The sequence below is a fragment of the Daucus carota genome, chromosome 1, assembly GCF_001625215.2.
Source record: "Daucus carota subsp. sativus chromosome 1, DH1 v3.0, whole genome shotgun sequence".
Classification (NCBI taxonomy): Eukaryota; Viridiplantae; Streptophyta; class Magnoliopsida; order Apiales; family Apiaceae; genus Daucus; species Daucus carota.
The window spans coordinates 4,832,729-4,859,025 of NC_030381.2; the positions used below are offsets into that span (position 1 = coordinate 4,832,729).

The 26,297-nt window shown below is 35.2% G+C and overlaps 3 protein-coding genes across 3 annotated transcripts; 1 reads left to right on the top strand and 2 right to left on the bottom strand.

Moving 5' to 3' along the window:
* The first annotated feature begins 745 nt into the window (after positions 1 to 745).
* On the top strand, positions 746 to 1,750 carry LOC108216585 (uncharacterized). Its single transcript, XM_017389389.2, has one exon. It carries the CDS (start codon positions 746 to 748, stop codon positions 1,748 to 1,750), a length of 1,005 nt encoding a protein of 334 aa, XP_017244878.2.
* An 8,798-nt stretch (positions 1,751 to 10,548) lies between these two features.
* On the bottom strand, positions 10,549 to 17,760 carry LOC108204424 (uncharacterized). Its single transcript, XM_017373846.2, has 3 exons — positions 16,801 to 17,760; positions 14,412 to 14,987; positions 10,549 to 12,927 (listed from the first exon to the last, which is right to left on the bottom strand). The coding sequence occupies exons 1-3, from the start codon at positions 17,146 to 17,148 to the stop codon at positions 11,053 to 11,055; spliced, it is 2,799 nt and encodes a 932-aa protein (XP_017229335.1). The 5' UTR covers positions 17,149 to 17,760; the 3' UTR covers positions 10,549 to 11,052.
* A 2,178-nt stretch (positions 17,761 to 19,938) lies between these two features.
* LOC108216601 (disease resistance protein At4g27190-like) lies at positions 19,939 to 26,155 on the bottom strand. Its single transcript, XM_064091026.1, has 3 exons — positions 23,194 to 26,155; positions 22,432 to 23,007; positions 19,939 to 21,791 (listed from the first exon to the last, which is right to left on the bottom strand). The coding sequence occupies exons 1-3, from the start codon at positions 25,888 to 25,890 to the stop codon at positions 20,430 to 20,432; spliced, it is 4,635 nt and encodes a 1,544-aa protein (XP_063947096.1). The 5' UTR covers positions 25,891 to 26,155; the 3' UTR covers positions 19,939 to 20,429.
* Between the last annotated feature and the right edge of the window lie 142 nt (positions 26,156 to 26,297).

The window sequence follows — 26,297 nt, forward strand, 5'->3', positions numbered from 1 at the left end:
GTGGTCAATGAATCAAATAGTAGGGCTATGATTTATAGGAGTAGAATTTGTGTATGCATTTAATGTTCTTGGCTTCTTGCAAATTCACATTGGCTATAAATAGCCACACTCGGTAATGAAGAAAGATGCACCCGAGCTTTCTTTCTATGCTCAGCTTCTTACCTCCTTCTGTTAAATTTAGTAGCTCTCCAGTTGTTCTTTTATAGCTAGGATATTACAACACGTTATCAGCACGAAGCCCTGCCGGAACTGAGAAGGTATAATTTTATTTAAATGTACATATATATGAGTAGACGTGGTTATACCCTCTACAAAAAAAAAATTAAATATATATAACCGGAATAGACGTGGTTACACCCTCTACTAATATTTTAACTACATATGGCCGGAGCACCGCCTATTTACGGTACCATATAATTTTGGGTAATACCGAAATATAGTGGGAACCTTGATTTATAAATTGCCTGCCTATCGGATAATAATTCTTTTGTGCCTAACTAACTTATGCAGGATTTTCCACTTAAATATATTATTGGTTGGAGATAACCTGTATACGCAGACGTCCGTATGGCGGGTGAAAATCCATTTGTCATTTTATATATAGATCTATTTATAATATCGATGATAATAATTATGTACACATTTATTATTGCTTACTTGTTAACGCACCAGATTCAGTAGGATTTTATGTAATATTTATATTGAAAATTTAAGTTAATAATTTTTGTGTTAAATTCAGATTAAAATGACAAATCTTACAAACTTGTCGTTCGTTGCGTTTGACATTTCTGGGGAGAATTATCTATCGTGGGTACAAGATGTAAAGTTGCATTTGGGTTCAAAGAAATTAGGCAACACAATAAAGGCAGAAAACACATCCACAATTGAAGAAAATTTTACCTCTATTATTTTCCTTCGACACCACATGCATGAAGATCTAAAATCTGAGTACCTAGAAGTCGAGGATCCCTTTATTTTATGGGAAAATCTAAATGATAGGTTCGATCATCAGAAACTAGTTTATCTACCTGCAGCTGAAAATGATTGGGCTAATCTAAGGCTTCAAGATTTTAAGAGTGTTCGGGCATATAGCTCAGCACTATTCAAAATAAGTTCTAGGCTCATTATGTGTGGTGAGATTGTTACTGAGAAAAGAAAGATCGACAAAATATTATCCACTTTTCATCCCAATAATATCAACTTAGCCGAGATGTACAGGGAGCGCAAGTTTACCAAGTTTGGGGATCTCCTTTCAACCCTCCTTGTTGCCGAGCAGAATCATGAATTGGTGATTAAGAATCATCAATCCCGTCCAACGGGATCTGCCCCTTTACCAGAAGTAAATAACACGACATTCCAGCAGAATGTACGTGGAAAAAGGCATAGAGGTGGACGAGGCCATGGTCGCTACCGTGGACGAGGCCGTGGTCGTGGGCATTTTCGTCCTTATTATAGCTCTGGTCACCAGAAGTGGCAACCTGAAACACAGAGCAAAAGAAAGGCACCACAAGGAGGGAAAACTGACAATTTATGTCACAAGTGTGGAATGGAAGGGCATTGGTCACGTAATTGTTATATCCCACAACATCTTGTTAATTTATATCAGTCATCTAAAAGATCAAAAGGGAAAATGGTGGAAACCAATTTCGCCAACAACTTAGATGATTCTCTTATAATATCAACCGGGGGAATAAGCGTTAATGGTCCTAATGAGACTAACGAAACTCACATGTGGGAGGCTGAGGATTAGTTTCATAAAATTATTAGCAACCAGAGGAATGAGCATTAATGGTCCGAATTACTATAGTTAATAGTGTGTACTGTGTGCTTTATTTTATCTATGTAATGTGTTATGTTCTTATCAAATAAATCATGTTTCTTAATTATATACAGAATGGATTCTGAAGATATATGCATTGCTGATTGTGGTACAACTCATACGATTCTACAAAATAAAAAATACTTTACCCATATAACCAAAACTGAAGCTCAAGTTGGAACGATTTCTGGCGTATCTAATATAATCGAAGGTTTTGGAAAAGCTAGTTTCGTCTTACCTAATGGTACACACATACATATTCCAAATGCATTATTTTCCAGTAAGTCCACTAGAAATCTTCTTAGTTTTAAGGATATCAGATTTAACAATTTTCACATCGAAACCACTTCTGAGGCTGGTAAAGAATATCTCCTTATTACTTCTGCTAATTCTAGCAACAAGAAAATCTTAGAAAAGTTTCAGTCACTTTCCTCAGGATTATATATGATGAAAATCAGAACCATTGAGTCACACAATGTCATTGCTTCCAAACTCATAGATTCAAAATCATTTACCCTTTGGCATGAAAGATTAGGTCATCCTGGAGTCTCTATGATGCGTCGTATTATAGAGAATTCTACCGGACATCCTCTTAGAGATCTTAAAGTTCTTTCTAAAAATGACCTTCAATGTTCGGCATGTTCTTTAGGAAAATTGATTACTCGGCCATCTCCTACTAAAGTTAAGCTTGAAAGTCCAAGTTTTCTAGAAAGGATACAGGGCGACATATGTGGACCGATCCACCCATCATCTGGTCCATTTAGGTACTTCATGGTACTAATAGATGCCTCAACTAGATGGTCTCATGTTTGTCTTCTCTCAACTCGTAATGATGCTTTTGCAAAATTACTTGCCCAGATAATCAAGTTGCGAGCTCAATTCCCAGACCATTGTATTAAGTCAATTCGTTTAGATAATGCCGGCGAGTTCACATCTGCAACCTTTGTTGACTATTGCATGTCTGTAGGAATTTCAGTTGAGCACCCAGTTCCTCATGTACATACACAAAATGGGTTAGCCGAGTCCTTTATCAAAAGACTTCAACTTATTGCAAGACCGTTGTTATTGAAAGCCAAATTACCTACATCTATTTGGGGTCATGCAATACTTCATGCTGCTAATCTTATTAGGATTAGACCAACTGCCTATAATCAACATTCTCCACTACAGATGGTACTTGGTCAAATCCCTAATATTTCTCACTTCAAAATCTTCGGAAGTGCTGTATATGTACCGATTGCTCCACCACAGAGATCGAAGATGGGAGCTCAAAGAAGAATAGGTATCTATGTTGGTTTTGATTCAACATCTATAATTAGATATCTTGAACCACTAACTGGAGACTTATTTACTGCACGATACGCAGATTGTCATTTTGACGAATCTTTGTTTCCTCCCTTAGGGGGAGATAAACATGTGAATAAGATTAATCCTGACATAACATGGAATGCATCGGGGTTACATTTTCTAGATCCACGTACCGGTCAATGCGAACTTGAAGTTAAAAGAATCATCCATATGCAAAATATCGCAAACCAAATGCCTGACGCATTTAACGATTCTAGAAATGTAATTAAATCTCATATACCTGCAGTAAATACTCCAGCTAGAGTAGATATACCAATTCAAAAATCAAGTACAAAAGAATTGGTTACAGATTCAAAGCCACGCCTGAAGCGTGGTAGACCGGTCGGTGCGAAAGATGTTGCACCAAGAAAAAGAAAGACAAAGAAAATTGCCCCTGAAGTGGCACATGCTCCAGAAGAAGCAAATACCCCCCGAAGTGGTATTATCTCCTGAAGAGATTCCCGTCCCTGAAGATTCGGGATTAAACAATCATGAAATTTCAATAAATTATGTGCATGATATGAAATTATGGGATCGAAGTAAAGCCATAATCGATGATGTATTTGTGTATTCAGCGGCATTGGATGTCGACATAAATTCTGATCCTGAACCACAAAGTGTGGATGAATGTCGTCAAAGAAAAGACTGGCTAAAATGGAAAGACGCAATTCAAACAGAATTAAATTCATTGCGCAAAAGAGAAGTATTTGGACCTGTTGTCCAAACACCAATCGGTGTGAACCCTGTTGGGAATAAATGGGTATTCATAAGAAAAAGAAATGAAAAGAATGAAATTGTGAGATATAAAGCCCGACTTGTAGCACAAGGGTTTTCTCAAAGGCCTGGCATTGATTATCATGAGACATACTCGCCAGTAATGGATGGAATTACTTTTCGTTTTATATTAGGTATGGCATCTAAAGAAAAATTAGAAACACGTCTTATGGACGTTGTTACTGCATACCTATATGGATCACTTGATAGTGATATTTTTATGAAAATCCCACAAGGATTAAAAATGGATGAGTTCAAGAAACCTCGTCATATATACTCCATTAAACTTCAACGATCATTGTATGGATTGAAACAATCTGGTCGTATGTGGTATAACAGACTTAGTCGTTATTTACAAAAGAATGGGTATATTAGTAATCAAATTTGTCCATGTGTTTTTATCAAAAAATCACAATTTGGTTTTGTGATTATTGCTGTATATGTGGATGATTTAAACCTTGTAGGAACAGCTACAGAGGTTGATGAAGCTGTCATATATCTAAAGACAGAGTTTGAAATGAAAGATCTTGGGAAGACAAAATATTGTCTTGGTATACAAGTCGAGCACTTGTCATCAGGAATTTTCCTCCACCAATCTACATATACAGAAAAGGTTTTGAGCAGATTTTACATGGATAAATCTCATCCGTTAACTACTCCAATGGTGGTTAGATCTTTAGAACCAGATAAAGATCCATTTCGACCACGAGAAGATGATGAAGAAGTTCTTGGTCCTGAAATCCCATATCTTGGAGCAATTGGTGCACTTATGTATCTTGCGAATAATGCAAGGCCAGATATTGCCTTTGTTGTCAATTTATTGGCTAGATTTAGCTCTGCTCCGATGGCCAGACATTGGAATGGGATCAAGCATATATTTCGTTATCTTCGTGGAACCGTTGATTTTGGGTTATTCTTTCCAGAGAACTCGACATCTCAGTTGATTGGATATGCAGACGCTGGATATCTGTCAGATCCTCATTTTGGAAAATCACAAACTGGATATGTATTCACATATTGCGGTACAGCCATTTCCTGGAAATCCACGAAGCAAACTACAGTGGCAACCTCAACAAATCACTCAGAACTAATTGCAATTCACGAAGCCAGTAGAGAATGTGTTTGGTTGCGATCTATTATCAAGAACATTCAAGAATCATGTGGATTGCCGGACATCACGAGAAGTCCTACTGTTATGTTTGAGGATAACACTGCATGCATTGATCAACTCAAAGAGGGATACATCAAAGGAGACAGGACGAAGCACATTTCACCAAAATTCTTCTATACTCATGAGCTTCAAAAGAATAGAGAAATTGATGTACAACAAATTCAATCATGTGACAACCTTGCAGATTTATTCACAAAATCATTACCAAATTCAACATTTGCAAAGCTGCGACATAACATTGGAATGCGTCGACTCAAGAATATGCTGCAACAAAACTCCAGTGATTGATGTTTTCTTCCAAGGGGAGATTGTACTCTTTTTCCTTCGTTAAAGTTTTTATCCCACTGGGTTTTTCTTTGACAAGGTTTTAACGAGGCAATTGATGATCCACACTATCATGACAATCAAAGGGGAGTGTTATAATATAGTGATTGCCATGCATGTGGTCAATGAATCAAATAGTAGGGCTATGATTTATAGGAGTAGAATTTGTGTATGCATTTAATGTTCTTGGCTTCTTGCAAATTCACATTGGCTATAAATAGCCACACTCGGTAATGAAGAAAGATGCACCCGAGCTTTCTTTCTATGCTCAGCTTCTTACCTCCTTCTGTTAAATTTAGTAGCTCTCCAGTTGTTCTTTTATAGCTAGGATATTACAACACCATTAGAAATGTGCTAGAAAACGTGAAGGGAATTTTGGAGTACTGAATAGTCTATTAAACAAAGACTTGTTCGTGCTCACAAGGCGTTTCATCTCCCTCGAGCCTAAACCCTAATTAAGCAAGGCTGAAGACCCGAAGTCCCTGAAGCCGAGACGCCGGTGGAATAGATAAATTTACAACCGTTAACATTTAGGGTTTAGGTTTGGGTTGCAGAATGATTAATTCGTACTGTATATTAAATTTGCAGACGGTTAGGGTTTAGGCTCGAAGGAGTAGGGCTGATTAATTCGTACTGTATATTAAATTGGCCGACGGTTAGGGTTTAGGATTGAGGGTGTAGGGCCGGTAGGCCCTACTCCCTGAGCCTAAACCCTAATTAATGCGAGGGTGCAGGGCCGAAGGCCCTAAAGCCGAGAAACCGGCGGAATAAATTAATTTACAATCGTTAACATTTAGGGTTTAGGTTTGGGTTGCAGAATAATTAATTCGTACTGTATATTAAATTGGCTGACGTTTAGGGTTTAAGATCGAGAGTTTGGGACCTAAGATAAATTAATACAATAAATTAACTTTATGGAAACGCTAACATGTGTTGCGTTTTTGTTTAATTAGATAAAATGAAAATAAAAAGGTTATAAAGGCAATTGCTTTTGACGTTTGATTCAATTCAATTTGTGGATCCACGCGGCCCAGCCCACGGCTCACCAGAACGAAGCAGTGGTAACCCCAAATCCAGACTTAAACGCTACTCCCTTTAGCGTTTTATATTCTTACAGAACCTTAAACGCTACTTTCATTAGCGTTTAGCTTGTTTTAAAAAAAATTAAAAACCTAAGACGCTCCACGATGTAGCGTTTTGGTTAAAAAAATCAAAACGCTACACCATATGCGTCTCTAAATGTCAGTGAAGGCCATTTATCGGGTATTTTGATATCCAAAATTTGGTTATTTGCACTACTAGAAATTTCATTATTCCCAACGAAATATTATGTTGGCAAATCAAGAAAATCCGTTGGTAAAAGAGATTCCTAACCGAATGCCCACTGAACTGGACCGTTAGAGTATACGTTGTTGGGAAGCAACTCGCCAACCGAATTAGGTGTCCGTTGCTAAGTTAGCAACCGAGTAGTAACAATCTAGTAACAGACCTTTGTTTTGCAAAATAACAAAAGAAACACCATCCCACCAACAGAATATTTTGGTTGGCAATTCTAGCAACAAATGCCCAACGGGAAATCCGATGTTAAATATAGTCAAAATTGTTAAATTTAACAACAAAGAACTAACAGATTCTTTCAGATGTTAAATTTCCGTTAGTAGATATAAACACATTCTGTTGGTATGCATGCTTAAATACAGTGCAAATTTTTCATTTTCTAGAATTGTTCATTTTTATGTCTATAGAAATGCAAATAAAAACAACAAAAGTGTACACTTTTCACATAATAAACATTTCTTTACGATCTTCAAAATGAGGTAAGAGTTACCCGATACAATAGTGTTCAAGTACTATATCTAAAAGGAGCCATCAATTACTAACGAGGCTTGAATACTAGCTAGTACTAACACGTAGCTATTTGATTCTCCATGGCTTTCATCTTATCCCCATCACATTTAGTTCTTCATGCAACTTCTGATTTTTTGCATCAGCAAAGGATGGACATCAAGGAATCTCCGGCTTATAAAAGAGAGATTGCAATGAACCAACTCCATGGACCTTGTTATCTCTTTTTTCTCACACATGTATTGGTACTTGTCATCCACCTGCTCTCACGAATAAATTGATATCTTAGATAATCTTATATGTAGCTACCAAAAACTCAAGTACTTGCTAAAAAGCAGTTTAACAACTTTATGATATAGAATGCAGTGAAACCTAGAATGCAGACACAATCTCAGAGGCCTTAAGCCTATTACTTGACTTCTAATTAATTGAAGATTTGTGGGCATTTTACAGAAGACCTCCTGAATACTATATGATTTACATAAAAATGTCAAGAATCCACCGACTAAAGTTCTAGTCAAATTCTTTAAATTCGTAACTAAAATTCAAAGGTAAAAGTTAAAGTTTTGTTAGAGATTTCTACATACAATTGACAAGCATATTTTATAACAAAAGTTTCAATTATTGAAAATTATCTAGAAGCAACAACAAAGAAAAACTCTGCTATCACTATATACTTCTTCGAGAAAACACCCAAACTCTTCGATAAAACTTTTTCCTTGTGGTTGGGAATGCAATGCAAGATCAACAAGAGATAACATCTTAAGTGCCTTGGCATCAAATTCATAGATTAAGTTAGCACTATGGGGCACAAACTTGTTCTGCATACTTGTAAATGCATTAAGCAACGGTACTTGACCTTAAACAAACAAAAGAGAACATCAAAGTGGAAAAATGAGGTCTCTCCTCATTGAAGTTCCATAATCAGGCATGCATATTAATAAATTCATTGTTAAACATTATAATTTAGGGGAAGACAATCATATTTGCTATTACCGAATCTATTTTACGACATCAATGCATATATCAAGTGTCAACATAAATTTAATCTACAAGAACCAATAACACAACTTGTTCCTCAATTCAATTTTACAATAAGCTGCCCATTCAGAACAATAATTACTTGTTAGATTATATACAAGTATACCAAGAACCCCCCATAATATAATCAGCAAATGTCAATTAAAAACATAAAGGAACAAAACTATACCTGAAGACTTGCACGAGATGACCTCGAAATCGGCCTTTTCTTGTTACCATCTCCTTGCTAGCCGCTACTGCCGCATCAGCTGTTTTTCCAGCTACTAATCAAAGTGTTAGATTCTGAAAAAATGAAAAAAAAAAAAAACAGGGGATTACATACACACACATCCAAATCAAAAACCCACACAAATAACAAATCAACAAATAGAAAAAATAGGAAATCAACAAATCGAAACATGAACATGAAACCCGTATAAAAACATACATAAACCTAATTGTAAAAACATCAAAATCGAACCCACATAACTTATAAAACATGAAAATCGACCAATCGAACCCCAAAAATCAACATCATACTAGAGAAAAGCGGAGTAAAACCCTAAGGGTAACTAATTTGATAACTAAATCGACGGATCTACACAAAAAAATTCATTCTCGAACAGCAGCGTCATAAGTATGATCATTTTGAAACTTTAGAGGTGGCCGCCGTTACAAAACACACCTAAAGATACACAAAGAGAGATAGAGTTTTGGGAGAGGTCGGGCTAATTTTGGGGGGAGAGTTTTGTAAATTTCGGGGTTGGGGTTGGGGGAAATGGCTGGGGGAGATTCACAAAACGAGGGAAAACTTTTGGCTGTGCCGGATTTTCAATATTTCATCGAAGGCTAAATTAATATTTTATCGTATTTGACTAAAAATTCACACACTAAAAGAAACTAAATTGTTTTAAAATTATTTTAATCAATATTAACACGTTGAAATAACATCCATACAGTTTGGATCGTCTAAAATACTTTTTTTAAGATTAGTTTCATATTTCGTATAAATATTCTATTAAAGACTAAGTAATTTGACCTCATATGACTATAAAATTCATACACCAAATTAAAGGCTAATTTTTTTTCAAAAAATTTAATCAATATTATCACGTTACAATAACATATTTATGGTTAGATCGTAAAAAATAATTTTCAAAAAAATAGTTTCGTGTTTCAGGTAAGTATTCGATTAAAGGCTAAGTAATTTGAACGCATTTGACTACAAAATCCACACACCAAATAAAAGGCTATTTTTTTTATAAAAAAAATAATCAATATTATCACGTTACAATAACATTTGTACGGTTGGATCATCCAGAATGATTTTTAAAAAAATAATTTCATGTTTCGTGTAAGTATTTCATTAAAGGCTAAGTAATTTGACTGCATTTGAATACAAAATCCACACACCAAATGAAAGGCTAAATTTTTTCAAAAAAAAATTTAATCACTATTATCACGTTACAATAATATCCGTACGGTTGGATCGTCCGAAATGATTAAAAAAAACAGTTTCATGTTTCGGATAAGTATTCGATTAAAGGCTAAGTAATTTGACCTCATTTGATCGCAAAATCCACACACCAAATAACAGACATATTTTCTTAAAAATTATTTTAACCAATATTAACACGTTATAATATCATCTGTACGGTTGGATCGTCCAAATCATTTTTAAAAAAAATAGTTTTTATGTTTCGGGTAAGTATTCCAATAAAGACTAAGTAATTTAATTGCATTTGACTACAAAATCCACGTACCAAATAAAAGGCTATTTTTTAAAAATTTTTAATCAATATTATCATATTACAATAATATCTATATAGTTGGATCATCAAAAATAAAAAATATTTTTATGTTTCGGGTAGGTATTCGATCAAAGGCTAACTAAATTTACCGCATTTGACTACAAAATCCACATACCAAATAAAAGATTAACTTTTTTTAAAATTTTTTAAATATAAAATTTCTAGTTAAGAATGTAATATAAAATTTCTTGTTAAAAATGAGCCAATTAACAATTATGTTACATGTATAAATTCAAGAAAATTACTTAATATTTACAATACATATCGAAGCCCATAATATTTTTGGCCTTTTCCAACAACCCAAATCAATTTAATCAGCTAGAGCCCATTGGGCTTTAGCATGACACACGTGTCAACTAAGAGACTGGAATTGTATTCGTGTATGTGCTCATGTAGTGTATATCAATTGTTCATGTAAAAGTAAAACCAATAATCAATTACTAACGGAACTGTTGGTATTTATCAACGGAATATCAACGCACGTAATAACAGAAGCTTTGGTTACCAGTCTGTTGCTCATTCCTTGGCATTTTGTTACTATTCCATTGTGTGGCTATAATTCCTAACGGAACCTCTCGTTGGTAAATAAGCGTGGGTATTTCGTCGCGACTTGGTTGGCAGAACATTGACTAGTCAAATCGTTACAAATCCGTTGGGAACTACCAACGGACTAATTTTCCTTAGGAAATTCCATTGGTAGAAACGCTTTCTCTTGTAGTGTTGGGACCGAAACCCAAGAATAACACATTTTTTGGGAATTTTTTTTTTTACAAAGTGGACACTTAAAATGAGATGGAGACGGTTTAAAAGCTGTAATATGAGACTAATGAAGTGGAAAGAAAGGGCAGAGAGTAAATAAATCGACCTGTTAAGGGCAACGAGGCGTTTCGTCTCCGGCAACTTCACGTGTTCCTCTTTAAATGGTCTCTTTATGCGGTCACTCAAATACAATCATCATCGTCATCATCAGTATGAGTACTTACATATTCGTTTCCAGTATTTGTTGTATTGAAGGAAGTGAAATTCTCTGCCTTGGGACACCCAACCAGATCAAAAACCCTCAAAGCCCGCATATTGAAAACTATGCTTTCATCACGACCAAAACTTTTGAGGTTTGGCAGATCTTCAAGTTTAATACAGCCCAGTCGAGGGAGTGTGATAGTCTTGTCATTTGTGTCGTCACCCCTTGCATGTTCCACAATGACTTCTAACGATATACAATTTGATACTCTCAAAGATTCGAGTTGTTGGAGATTCCTGAAAACAGAGCACGTGAAGAGAGTAGAGAATCCACAGTTATCAGCTTCCATTCTCTCTAAAGCCGGCATATAGCAGTCGTAATTTGCACCGTGGATGAAACTCTTGAGGGCTGGCAAATTCTCGAGTGTAAGTGACGAGAGTTTTGGGAGGCCAAAAGTTTCATCTCCGCTGGCATACTCAAAGATGCCTTCCAACATTCTGCAATTTGATACTCTCAAAGAATGGAGTTTTGGGAGATTCCTGAAAACAGAGCACGTGAAGAGAGTAGAGAATTCACAGTTATCAACTTCCATTATCCTCAAAGCCGGCATATAGCAGTCGTAATTTGCACCGTGGATGAAACTCTTGAGAGCTGGCAAATTTTTGAGTTGAAGTGACCAGAGTTTTGAGAGGGAGAGAATAATCTTTTCAGTCGTACCAGAAGTTTCATCTACGCTGGCATACTCAAAGATGCCTTCCAACATTCTGCAATTTGATACTTTCAAAGATAGGAGTTGTTGGAGATTCCTGAAAACAGAGCACGTGAAGGCAGTAGAGAATCCACAGTTATCAACTTCCAAGTTGAGCAAAGCCGGCATATAGCAGCGGTAATTTGCACCGTGGATGAAACTTTTGAGGTCTGGCAAATTTCTGAGTTCAAGTGACCAGAGTCCTGAGAGGGAGACAATAATCTGTTCAGTCGTACCAGAATTTTCATCTCCCCTTGCATACTTAATGATGTCTTCCAACAATCTGCAATCCTGTACTTTCAAGTGTGTTAGACTTTGTAGACTTCCAGAAGCTGAGCACGTGAACAGAGAAGAGAGCCCACAATTACTGACTGAAACAGTGGATAAATCTGGCAGAAGTATGCACTCATGATTGGTACCATAGATAAAACTCTTGAGCTTTGGTAGATCTTTAAGAGTAACTTCATAAAGATTAGAGAGTGTAATAGTCTTCTTGTTCATGCCAGAAACCTCAACCTCCACAATTTCTTCCAAATGAGCACACCTTGATATATTCAAAGATCTGAGAATTGTGAACTCTGAGAATGAAAAAAGATTAGAGAGTCCACAATTCTCAACTTCCACTTCCCATAAAGACGGGACACGGCACCCATAATTTGCTCCATGAATAATACTTTTCAGCTCTGGTAAATTTTTTAGAACAACTCTCTGTAGGTGAGAGAGCGTGATAGTCTTCTTATTGATGCCAGATATTTTGTCATACTCTGCAATTTCTTCCAAGAAAGCACAATCTGAAATTTCTAGTTGTCGGAGTTGTTGTAGACTTCTAAAGCCTGAGAATGTGAAAAGAGCAGCGCCTCCAGAGTATCTGCGAACTTTAAGCACCTTCAGCACTGGGAACTGTAAAGATTTGAGCTCATGCGACCAACACCCACTCAAAAAGAGTGTTTCCAGATTATGTAATCGAGGTTGCCATGTAGACGGAAGTTGCATCTCCTCATCACAACTTATATCCAAGCTCTTTAGTTGGCTGCTGAACTCTATCAATTCCAGCTTAATTTCCTTGCAACTGCGAATTTCAAGTTTCATTACATTTGGAAATTCAACCTGCAAAATAAATATTTTTCATTTTGTCAACTTTATGCTGAGAACGTTTCTTTTATTTGCTTGATAATAATAATATTATAAATAGATAATTTATAATTTATAATTTGAAATTATATATTAATAATGAGAGGCTTAAACTTAACTTGTTATAGAAAGTTATCATCCGACCAATACAAAGATATATAATATCATTTTTTTCTAAATAGAGAAATAATAAATATGAAAAATATAATTTGTGATTAAATATTAAAATTGTAAAATTATCATAATTAACATATATTAATATGAGAAAAACATCCACGTGATACTTTCACTACTCATTTATCATATATAAATATATTATAAATGCTAAATATCTAAGAGAAAATATATTTTAATAGATGTTCTAATACAAAAATATCTTACTAATAAAATGATGTTTAATTATATTATAAACAAAAAATATTAGAAAAATAGATTCAAGCTATTCTAGGTGCTCTATATAGTTGAAACTAATAATTATATTTATTTTTATGATTTCCATTTCAGTTATTTCTTTTTAAATAATTATTATATAATTTTTAGGAATCATATTTCTTATTTGTTCTAATTTTTTGTTACTTATTAATAGGAATTCTATAAATGTTTTAACTTTTAGTTGAAAATAAGAATTTCATTTCATTTTATTAGCTTTTATGTTGTCAAGGAGAAAATTTTATATTTCTTTTTCGGTTCCTATTTGTTAGCTTTTATTATACTAATGACAGTTGATTTAATAATATAATCATTATTTTTTCATAAAATTAAAATTTAATTATTAACTTTAAATTTTGTGAATAATAATAATTATAATATTATAATCAGACAATCAATTTTAAAAACAACTTTTTTATCAATAAAACTATATAATATAACTACATTATTTAATTTCTATAATGAAATAGAGGAGCAAATTTACATATTTTTCTAATAAGCGTATAAACCTCCTTATAAAAATTCTCCTGAAAAGTTATTATTTCCAACATTAATTTGGCCCATTCCACCTACATTTTTCTCTTGGAGAGCAGTAACATAAAAATATTTTGAATTATAAGTCGTTTGACTTTTTTTCACGTATTTTTAAGTCTTTTGACTGTATACTAAAAGTCATTATTTTTGAAATTTTCTTTTTTTGAATAAAAATATATGATTGATATTATAATCCAAATAAAGAGAATTTCAAAAAAAATGATTTTAAGTATACGGTCAAAAGACTTAAAAATACGTGAAAAAAGTCAAACGACCTATATTTCAAAACCGAGGGAGTATAAAGAGTGGTGTTGGGTGCACAAAATTGTGTGCAGAAATTTTGTACATGATGTGATAATTAATTGTCTTGATGTAAATACAGGGCCCAATCTAATTAAAACTTACCACATGTCATTTTGTATAAAATTTTGGACACATTTATATGCACCAAACACTGCTAACATAAAAAATTGAAGAAATGAATATAAATATAGTACCTTGTAGGTATCAATTTCCTCACCACAAAAGCTGGTCAAGTTTGGCAAAAGCTCTAACCGTAAACACGTCAATTCTGGAAAGACTAAGACATCATTGATTTCTCCTTGCTTAGCTTCCCCCACGATCCTCTTCATCTTCTTGCAGTTTCCTACAATAATTTCCTCAAGGTGCATAACATCTCTGGGAACCACGTTTGTAAGGCTATGACAATCGTTTATCTCTAGTTTTTTGAGATTTGGGTACAGGTTCCCTGACTTCAACCCTGTCTCCGTTAAACAAGGCAATCCATTTAGATACAAATGACTTAAAGCTGGCAATCGGCTTACATCTATGTTGCTAGCATCTGTGCCTACTCCAGAGATCAATGAACTACAATCACTTATTCTTAAGGATTGCAGATTCGATAGCTTATGCAACATGACAACTGGAATTATTGTTTGCAATCTACTAAAGCCTTGTACTGAGATGCTTCTTAGTTTGCAAAAAGAGGATTCGCAGTTGTAATCCCTCTCCCAAATATCACTTGTATCTTTTACATTTTCGATTTTCAAATCTTTCAATGAAGGGAATTCAACCTGTTGATAATTGAACACCAAAATTCACTGTTATCCTACTACAAACTTTGGAACTTAAATGCATAGGCATAAAACACAAATGAGATTTATTTTACTTTTGTAGACAGAGATATATAGTAATAATTAAATTCAAACTATTATATAAAATCATAAAATACACATAACCAATTGTGCATGACATTACCCACTCCGCAACCATGTCTGACCCACTCAATCTAATACGACCAGCCCTCAATTATGCTCTAGACAAGCACAAAATGACAAAAACAAACGCTTAATCTTCCCGGTCCCACCCAGACCCCAACTATACCCATCTGGGGAGCCACAATCGGGCTATTCACGAACCGAGTTAAGCCAAGCCGGGTTAATTTTTTCCTGACGAGCCGAGTTTTAAGTTTTTTTTTTTCTGACGAGCCGAAATTTTTTATCAAACAAAAATTGTGTTCGAACTCGAGCTCATTAACTTGTTCGCGAACAAATACAAGCCGAGCCGAGCCAGAAAAAAATAAGGTCAAACCGCTAGTTGATGCTTAAAATAGCTAACCAAATAATTTTTTTTTTTTTTTTTGAAACTTTGGTTATTCCACTAAAGGCTTAATGACCTTTTAGCCTTCAAAGTATGGGTGGAAATTCCGATGCGGCCTCGAAGTTTAAAAACGTACCTTTCGACCCTCAAAGTATCTTTGTCGTACCTTTTAGCCCTTTTTTAAAAATACCGGTATAAATCAGAGGATAAACTTGACAATTCATATCCGGGGTAAAGTTTGGGTGTACCTTTTAACCCTTAAAGTATACATCTCGTTCTTTTTAACCCCTAAAGAATACATTAAAATACATTAGATCTTCTTTTTAACCCTTAATGTTTAATGCCCCTTTTAACCCTCACGTGTGAAATATCAACTTTGTCCACCCTGTTATATACCGATATACGCCATAAGGGTTAAAAGGTATGACAAAAATACATTGAGGGTCGAAAGATACGTTTTTAAACTTCGAGGACACATCGAAACTTCCACCCAAACTTCAAGGGCTAAAAGGTCATTAAGCCTTCACTAAAATGTATATATGTTAACATTCATACGGTTGGATCGGTAAAAAATATTTTTTAAAATATGGAAACACCAAATTAGGATTAAACACTAGTTAGCGGTACTAGTCAAACCTCTACTTGATTGTTAAAATAGCAATACAAATAAAATTATTATTTCCCGAAACTTTGGTCACATAACTAAAATCTATAGATATATTACATATTGAATTCTGATTTCAATATAACACACACACACACACACACACATATATATATATTATAAAAACCCCCAAAAAATATTACATTTTTCGAGTTTTAACGAGCCGAACTTGAGTCGAACAAGCTTGAGCCGAACATACTAAAAGCTCGGCTCGAGCTCATTTTCTTAACGAACTATTTTTTGTGTTCGAGCTCGAGCTCTTAACGAGCCGAGCTCGAGTTTATTCGCGAACAGCTCGGTTCGTTAAACACCCCTAACCACAACCCTACACATCCTTTTTAAAACATTAAAAATATTAAATTATAACTTTTACAATATTAATTTATAAGATATAAACAACTATAAAATGAAAAATGATAATTACATTATATTTGATATAAAATTATTCAAGTTAAATAACTATAATAAATAAAAATAATAAAAAAATTAATCATTTAAGATTTAACCGTTATTTGCACATAATATTTTTTGTTTAAATTTTGATATGTAATTATTAAACAACCAAAATATTAATAAAAATAAGTGCTTCAAGGATGACTAGAAAAGTAAAGGGTGGAGCGTACCATATTATGGAATAGAGGTTGAAACTGAGCAGAGGGCTGCATCATGGCGTCTTTATTTTCACTGCAGAAGCTGCCGAGTCTCGGCACTTTGCTTAGCTCCAATTCTTCTAAATTGGGAAAGTGTATGATATCTCCCTTGCTTGAGCCATCATTCATTACTATTGCTTCCATCGCAGGGCAATCTCTTATTATCAACTTTTGCAGCTGGGTGAGACGTTTTGCAACAGAGTTGCAGAAGAGGTATCTTAAACCGGAGCATTCTTTAATTTCTAAACAGGTTAGATTAGAAAAAGATGTCTGCTGGCTATGCTGAATCTCACCCTGTGACATCCTTGCCAGATACTTCATTTTGTTACATTCTTCGATGTAAAGCTTTCTCAATTCTGTGAATGCTTCCCGGTTGCTATCGAAGATATTACTGATCACATTAATATCAGTGCGCTTCAAACTCACATATTCAGCCTTCTTTATCAGACTATTCAAGCTTTCTTCACGATAGTCTTCCAATTCAACCGATGTCTTGTAAGACAGATCTGCACTTGGGAGTCGAGAGTCTTGACAAGATCCTTGTAACAGAACATGTAACGGAATCCACGGAAGATGGTGTCAACTGCAGCATCAGATATTCTGTCCACAAGTTTCCCCACGAATGGAATGTCAGATAAACCAACCATGATTCTTACTTGCTTCTAATTTTTTTTCCTGTAATTGTGTAACAAGATGCAGTAGAACAACTTAAAATGCAATTAAAGAATAAGAGGGGAGAAGAAAAGGAGCAAACGGAACAGGAAGTCAAGCTGAGCACAGTGGAAAACTTTAAAAGATGCAAAAGTAAATGCCTAACACACATATATAATTAAGTAGTAATTTAAGATGCACAGTGGAAAGCTACTTTAAATCAAATAGTAAAATTAAAAGATGCACGGTGGAAAACTTTGCTGGACAATAATTCTCCCAACATTATTGAGTTTCAAAAGGTATAATTTAAGTAAGGATTGGATCCCTAACACACATATATAATTAAGTAGCATACGTTTACCGGAGAAAAATTTATGAAAAATTACTTATAGGTTTCACGTCCAACGCTTTTTTCACAATGAACATATGCTACTATTATATGTTCTGGACTACCCTTTAAGTAAATGGTGGACCAATTGAGTTTCAGAAAGCATCAATCTAAGTAAATGGGTGGACCAAAAAAGCTCTGCGGCAGCCTTGTTTTCTTATCGTTCCAGCTAGTCAAAATACATTAAGAGCATTTTTGTTTAAACTTTTAAGTTAAAGTTAAAGTTTCTACACGCGGTTTAAAGTTAAAGTTAAAGTTAAGAGCAGAAGAGCAGCAAGAATGAGTGGTGGATTCTCACTCTCAAGTTAAAGTTTCTACACGCGGTTTAAAGTTTAAACCGTACGTCTACACTTACGAGGTCTTGTCCTGTTGTCATTTTGCATAGCTTGGTGAATCGGACTATGGCACGGTGTTCTGTTGTTCAGTTTTCGTTGTTGAATGGTGTACTGCCTAAGGACACAGCCTTAAAAATTTTTACTAATTGAAGTTTGGGAGGGTTAGGTTGTCCAAGTATTTTAACTTCATGGTCGGATGTTATTTTGAGTTTTATAAAACTTGTTTCACATGCAATGCAATCAATTCTCCTTTGTAACTCATTCAAGGTTGCAACAATTTGTTTATGTCTCAGATGTAATTTCAAAAATGTTTGGTAAAACAACTGCAGTAGTTAGTTACTCTGCAGTGCTCGATCATCACCTCGGTGATACAGTTTCCATTACTGGTATTGGGTAATAAACAGATTGGTGCTCATTTTGGACTAGTTGATGAATTATACATTCACACATTTGGACTACTCGAACGCTAGTAATCTTTATTTATAGCCTCCTTTTTAATATTTCTTCATAAAGGGATAATTAAATTATAGCTCCATGAACTATTGACGTTTTATTGTGTAGGTTCGTGAATTAAAGATTCGGTATTTTAGGTCACTTAACTTTTCTGTTTTCTTATCTAAGTCCTTCCGTCAAAAAGATTCTAACGGTGTTAACTAGGGTTCTTGACGTTACTACGGATCCAAACAATTTTGAGGGTGTTAGTGATATCCAAATTTAAAGTTCAAGTAGTCAAATTAAAGCTTGAATCACTAGCGACACTCATATGACACCAATTTTCACAAATTGGATTTAATTTAGAAAACCCTAAACTAGACCATAAATTTAGGGTTTTTGATCGAATCCAGGGACTTAAATTTATAATTTTTTTGAATTGGAACTAGTTTGTGAAAATTGATATCATATGAGTGTCGCTTGCGACTCAAACTTCAATTTGACTACTTGAACTCTAAATTTGGATATCACTAACACCTTCAAAATTGCTTTAATCTGTATGAAACTCAAGAAACCTATTTAACACCGTTAGAATCTTTTGACGGAAAGATCAGAAAACAGAAAAGTTAAGTGATCAAAAATACGGAATCTTTACGGAATCTTTTGTTTAGGGACATAAAACGTCAATAGTTCAGAAACTTATAATTTAATTTTTCCTATAATTGACAAGATGTTTATGTAAATATATTTTTATTAGGTGTTTAAATAAGTATTTTATTTAAGTAAGTTAAACCCATTAAAAATCTAAGTAAAAATTTGAATGAACAAATATTTTTCTTCCTTTTCACGCTACTTTTACTCTCATATCTCCTTTTTATACTTTAAAATCAATGGTCGACCATTACTTCACCATTTTTTTTTCTCTTTTTCACTATTTTATGCATATTTCTTAGTCTTCTTATCCAAACCAAACGTAAAAAATTGGCTAGGACCAACATTTGCGAGTGAAAATGCAACTTCTTATGGAATTTTTGAAACAAATGCACTTAAATATACGTGCACAAAGTCTAGATTGCTATGTTAACAATTCTTATATTTTACTTTTTACAAATAATTTTGATTTAATATTCAATTTTATTTTAGAGATTTTGGTATTAAAAATAAATATATCTTTTAATCAAAATATTTTAAATGGGGACTATTAATGTGATTTTTAAAATAAAGCTTTTAAAAATAAAATATTTTGCTTTGACATTTGAATCACCTTTTTTTATCAAGAAAATTGATTTCATTAGTTTTCAACAAGAAACATATATGGGTTAAGGGTTAAGGGTAGCTCTAGCTCAGTAGTAGAGTTTTGCGTTTATGGTGTCCTAGTTCTTGGATTCGATTCTCAGCCAGAATACTCATTAGTATCTTTAGGCTTATGAAAAAGAGAAAAAAAGAACAAATAATACTTCATTAGAAATGTGCTGTACAGGCTCACAAGGCGTTTCATCTCCGGCACGGCCAAGTCTTCCTCTTTAAATGGTCTCTTTATCTTGTCATTCAGATTGTGAAATTCATCCCCATCGGTTCTACATTCCCGTTTCCTAAATTCAAGCAAGTGAAATCCTCTGTCCTGGGACACCCAAGCACACCAAAATATCTTAGCAGGGGCATGTTGAAATCATAGCTTTCATCACGGCCAAAACTTTTGAGGTTCGGCAGATCTTCAAGATAAATAACCCCGAGTAGAGGGAGTGTAATAGTCTTGTCACTTATGTCGTCAACCCTTGCATCTTCCACAATGACTTCTAACAATCTGCAATTTGATACTTCCAAATATCCGAGTCGTTGGAGATTACTGAAAACAGAGGACGTGAAAAGAGTAGAGAATCCACAGTTTTTAACTGCAGAGATTCCAAAGCCGGCATATAGCAGTTGTAATTTGCACCGTGGATGAAACTCTTCAGGGCTGGCAAATCTCTGAGTCGAAGAGATTCGAGTTTTGAGAGTGTGATAATCTGTTCAGTCGTACCAGAAGTTTCATCTCCACTGGCATACTCAAAGATGGCTTCCAACATTCTGCAATTTGATAAGCTCAAAAATCGGAGTCGTTGGAGATTCCTGAAAACAGAACACGTGAAGGCAGTAGACAATCCACAGTTATCAACTTCCATATTCCACAAAGCCGGCATATAGCAGTCGTAATTTGCACCATGGATGAAACTTCTGAGGTCTGGCAAATTTCTGAGTTCAACCGAAGCCAGTTCTAAGAGGCAGAAAATAATCTGTTCAGTCGAACCAGAAGTTTCATCCCCCCTCGCATACTTAATAATGCTTTCCAACAATCTGCAATCCTTTACTTTCAAGTATGTTAGACTTTGTAGACTTCGAGAGGCTGAGCACATGAAAAGAGAAGAGAGCCCACAATTACTGACTGAAACATCCGATAAATTTGGCAGAAGTAGGCACTCATGATTTGCACTGTAGATTAAACTCTTGAGCTTTGGTAGATCTTCAAGAGTAACTGATTCCAGCTGAGAGAGTGTAATAGTCTTCTTGTTCATGCCCGAAACCTCATCCTCCACAATTTCTTCCAAATGAGCACACCTTGATATCTTCAAAGTTTTGAGACTTATCAACTCTGAGAATGAAAAAAGATTAGAGAGTCCACAATTCTCAACATCCACTTCCCTTAAATATGGGACAAGCCACCCATAATTTACTCCATGAATAATACTTTTCAGCTTCGGTAAATTTTTTAGAACAACCATCTGCAGGCGAGGGAGCGTGATAGTCTTCTTGTTCATGCCAGACATTTGGTCATCGTCCGCAATTTCTTCCAAGAAAGCACAATCTGAAATTACTAGTGCTTCGAGATTTTGCAGACTTCTAAAGCCTGATAATGTAAAAAGAGCAGAGCATCCAGAATATTCGAAAACCATAAGCAATTTTAGTCTGTGGAACCTTAAAGATTTGAGGTCATGCGACCAACACTTCCTCAAAATGAGTATTTCCAGATTATGTAATCGAGGTTGCCATGTAGATGGAAGTTCTATCTCCTTATCACAACTTATATCCAAGTTCTTTAGTTGGTCGCTGAACTCTATCAATTCCAGCTTAATTTCCTTGCAACCGCTAATTTCAAGTGTGACTACATTTGGGAATTCAACCTACAAAATAAATACCTTTCATTTTGTCAACTTTATGAACGTTTCTTTAAATAACAACTTTGTTTATCAAATAAAACTATACAATATAACTAAATTATTTAATTTCTAATAATGAAATAGAGGAGCAAGTTTACATATTCTTCTAATAAGTGCATAGACATCTTTATAAAATAATTTATTGGTTCCAACTATGATCTAATTATTAGATCAAAAGTTAGTTAAATCAAGCAGTAAAATTACCTTCTCAACATTCTCCAAAATAAAAATATATATATATTATTTCAAACATTAATTTCGCCTATTCCGCCTACCGTTTTCTATTGCAGAGTAGTACTTTCTATTGCAGAGTAGTACTTCCTCCGTCCCATTAGATTGTTAACGCTCACCGTTTGCACGCATTTTGAGACTCTTAGAAAGTATAATTCTATAATGTTTTTTTAATTTATTTATTTTCTGAATAAAAGTTTAAATGTCAAACTTTTATTTAGAATTTTAAAAAAAAAAAAATATCATTGAGACTATATTTTAAAGAGATCTTAAAAAGCAAGCTAAAAAGTGATGTTAACAATCAACGGGACGGAGGGAGTAACTACTAACAAAAGAATATAGAAAATTGAAGAAATGAATATGAATATAGTACCTTGCAGGCATCAGTTTCCTCACCACAAAAGCTGGTCAAGTTTGGCAAAAGCTCTAACCGTAAACACAACAATTCTGGAAAGACTAGGACATCATTGATTTCTCCTTGTTTAGCTTCCCCCACGATCCTTTTCATCTTCTTGCATTTTCTTACAATAATTTCCTCAAGGTGCATAACATCTTTGGGAACCACGTTTGTAAGGCTATGACAATCGTTTATCTCTAGTTTTTTGAGATTTGGATACAGGTTCCCTGACTTCAACCCTGTCTCCGTTAAACAAGGCAATTCATTCAGATACAAATGACTTAAAGCTGGCAGGCCGCATACATCTATGTTGCTTGCATCTGTGCCCACTCCGGAGATCAATGAACTACAATCACTTATTCTTAAGGATTGCAGACTCGATAGCTTATGCAACATGACAGCTGGAATTATTGTTTCCAATTTACTAAAGCCTTGTAATGAGATGGTTGTTAGTTTGCAAAAAGAGGATTCAGAGTTGTAATCCCTCTCCCAAATATCACTTGTATCTTCCACATTTTCGATTTTTAAATCTTTCAATGCAGGGAATTCGACCTGTTAATAATTTCACACCAAAATTTACTGTTATCCTAATAAAAACTTGGGAGATTAAATGCATAGGCATAAAACACAGATGAAATTCAATTTAATTTTGTAGACAATCAATTTTATTAAACAATCAAAATATTAATAAAAGTAAGTGCTCCAAGGATGATTAGAAAAGTAAAGCGTGTAGCATACCATTCTATGGAATAGAGGTTGAAATTGAGCAGAGGGCTGCATCATGGCGTCTTTGTTTTTACTGCAGAAGCTTCTGAGTCTCGGCACTTTGCTTAGCTCCAATTCTTCCAAATTGGAGAAGTGTATGATATCTCCACTGCTTGAGCCATCATTCATTACAATTGCTTCCATCACAGGGCAATCTCTTATTATCAACTTTTGCAGTTGGGTGAGACATTTTGCAACAGAGTTGCAGAAGAGGTATCTTAAACCCGAGCATTCTGTAATTTCTAAACAGGTTAGTTTAGAAAAAGATGTCTGCGGGCTATGTTGAATCTCATCCTGTGACATCCTTGCTAGATGCTCCATTTCGTTACATTCTTTAATGTGCAGCTCTCTCAATTCTGTGAATGCTTCCGGGTTGCTATCAAATATACTACCAATCACATTAATATCAATGTGCTTCAATTTCACATATTCAGCCTTCTGTACCAGACCTTTCAAGCTTTCTTCATGACAGCCTTGCAATTCAATCGATGTCTTGTGAGAGAAATGTGCTCCTTCTTGAGGTGACTCACCCACACAAATTTTAAATAATGTTAGATTATCAAATATATTAGTATTTTGAAAAGGCTCAGATATTTTAAATTTTATGTGCAAACTTTTCAAGTGGGTTAGTTGATTAATCTCGACCAAAATAGGTTTCGCCACAGCAGAACTATCATCACTCCAAATCTCAAATCCATCAGGTATATGCAATTCTTCCAGCCTGAATAGGCTGGATATGGTATTTGGCATGATTTTCACTCTCAGCCCAATGATTTCTAGCTTTCGAAGGTATTTCAGGTTTGATAAATCCAGAGGTTCTGGGAGATGACCAAACAAAAGGCGGAGAGTTTCTAGGTTTTCAGGAAAAAGGCCAACATTTGTGTTGTTAATGTCAGTCAGGTCACAACGAAAAAAAACCAACGTCCTCAGTTTACCCAAGGGTTGAAGAGAGAACTTCAGCTTTGAAAGATAAGAGTCATTATTACCTTCGACATATAAAAATCTCAGATTTTCAAACATGCTGAAGAAGCCGCCAGAGAATTGTTGTATATCATTGTTGCATAGTATCCACAAGCTATGCAGATCTGGGCATACAAGATCATCAGGGATATGAATATTATCACCATCCAGATCTAGACGTAAAAATTTGGTTTTGACAAATTCAGCATCATCAAGCAACCGCACGTCACATTTTACGTGTGAAAATGCCAATTTTGGATCTTTGAACGCTATAGATCTCCCTACAGCTCTGATGATGTCATGAAGTTTGATGCACTCATCTTCTTTACAATCGAGCAACAAAGAAGATGACCTGAGAGTATCAACCATTGATAGTACCCGAGATTCCCCAGATACAAGCTGTGACCCTGTTGCCAACCGGATCAGCTTCTTGATAGGGATGTCAGTATCTTCGTTGAACAAGCAACACAAAAAGAGACACGACATGGCATCGCCGTGTAATTTATTGATACTCCATTTTACACAAGTATATACTTGTGCTTCTACGTCCGGAATGTTTACAAATTCACCCTTCTCAAGTTGTTCCAATGCATCCACCCATGAATTGTGAGTTTCGAATTGCAGGGCTTTACTGATTACATGAATTAGGAGTGGTAAACCCCCACATTTACCACACACTTTCTTTGCCAGAGACTCATCCTTCAATGAATCAATTCGATCAGAACCGACAATATTTTTGAACTGATCCCACGCTTCATCATTTGGCAGGGGTGTAATCTTAACAAGAGTCTTGCACTTGTTACCCAAGCATACATTTTTCTCTCGAGATGTTAAGAGAATCTTGGAACCCATAGAACATGGAATTCCAATAAAATCTAGGGGAATTTCCCTCCATACATCGTCGAGTATGACGAGTGTCTTGCCCGCATTCAATAAACTTTGTTTCAGCTGAGAAGCTCTGCTTTCCGCATTATCTTGCGAATCAAAGGTGCAACCAAGATCCTCAGCAATCTGTTTCTGTAAGTGTATCACATTCAGCTCTTCTTTACCCACGTTCGCTCGTGCAAACTTGTTGAATATTTTCTTCTCGGCGGCTTCTTCCCATAGCTGTTCCATCATCCTGGTTTTCCCTACTCCGGGCATTCCATATATACCAACGATCGGAGAGCTATCAGTGGTCAACGCATGCCATAGCTCCCCATAAGAATCTTTCCTAGATTGAAATTCCTGGAACTCAGTGGTACTTTTGGGTAAATTTTCAGCTCGCACAGGATGTGCAATATCATTAGCCAGGAGCTCCTTTCCGGAATCAATGAGGTCAGTTAGCCTCTCAGTCTTCTTCACCGCCTCTCTCCCAAGTCGAAAACGTGAGACGGGGTTGGTAATTGGGAGACACTGAATGCACCTCCATGAATGTCTGTTTTTGTATTTTTCTGCAAACTTTTCCGTGCTCTCCTTGATTTTTGCAGCCTCTTTCTGCCACTTATCTACATGAGGCTGGATCAGTTTACCATTAGCTCTTTCCGCAGCAACTTTTGTGGACACCCTGTCCTCCTCCATGCTAGCTTTTTCCACTTGGGACTCGAAAGTCTTGACAAGATCCTTGTAACAGAACATGTAACGGAATCCACAGAAGATGGCGGCAACTGCAGCATCAGATATTCCGTCCACAAGTTTCCCCAGGATTGGAATATCAGCTATACCAGGCATGATTCTTACTTGCTTTCAAATTTTTGTATGTGTTCTTGGAATTGCGAAAGGAAGACGAGAAGCTAGATAGCAATTAAAGGATAACAGAGGAAAAAGGAATGAATAGCAGTGAAGAGAGAAAGATAGCAAAAGAAAAGGAAAGAAAGAACTTGAAAAATGGGTAAAAAGGGCAATAGAAAACAAGGTAAGGAAGCTAGATTGGAGTTTTGAGATTGAATTAGTGAGAATGTGAGAAATTGAGATTATCCGATACCATACATTTAATCTGATATAAGTTTTTCACGTTCTGGCCACAACTGCATCTGCATGTTAGATCCCCTCTTTGAGGACTGGAACATGAATGCAATTTTAAGCTAACTCCATGATCCTAGGTTACAGCCTGGAGAGCTTAAACAACAAGTCAATTG

Coding starts and splice junctions, on each gene's coding strand:
- LOC108216585 (XM_017389389.2), top strand. CDS start 746: ATGACAAATCTTACAAACTTGTCGTTCGTTGCGTTTGACATTTCTGGG.
- LOC108204424 (XM_017373846.2), bottom strand. CDS start 17,148: ATGAAGTATCTGGCAAGGATGTCACAGGGTGAGATTCAGCATAGCCAG. Junction 14,988..16,800: donor AACCTCTATTCCATAATATG/GTACGCTCCACC, acceptor AATTATCAACAG/GTTGAATTCCCTTCATTGAA. Junction 12,928..14,411: donor AGGAAATTGATACCTACAAG/GTACTATATTTA, acceptor TTTATTTTGCAG/GTTGAATTTCCAAATGTAAT.
- LOC108216601 (XM_064091026.1), bottom strand. CDS start 25,890: ATGCCTGGTATAGCTGATATTCCAATCCTGGGGAAACTTGTGGACGGA. Junction 23,008..23,193: donor AACCTCTATTCCATAGAATG/GTATGCTACACG, acceptor AATTATTAACAG/GTCGAATTCCCTGCATTGAA. Junction 21,792..22,431: donor AGGAAACTGATGCCTGCAAG/GTACTATATTCA, acceptor TTTATTTTGTAG/GTTGAATTCCCAAATGTAGT.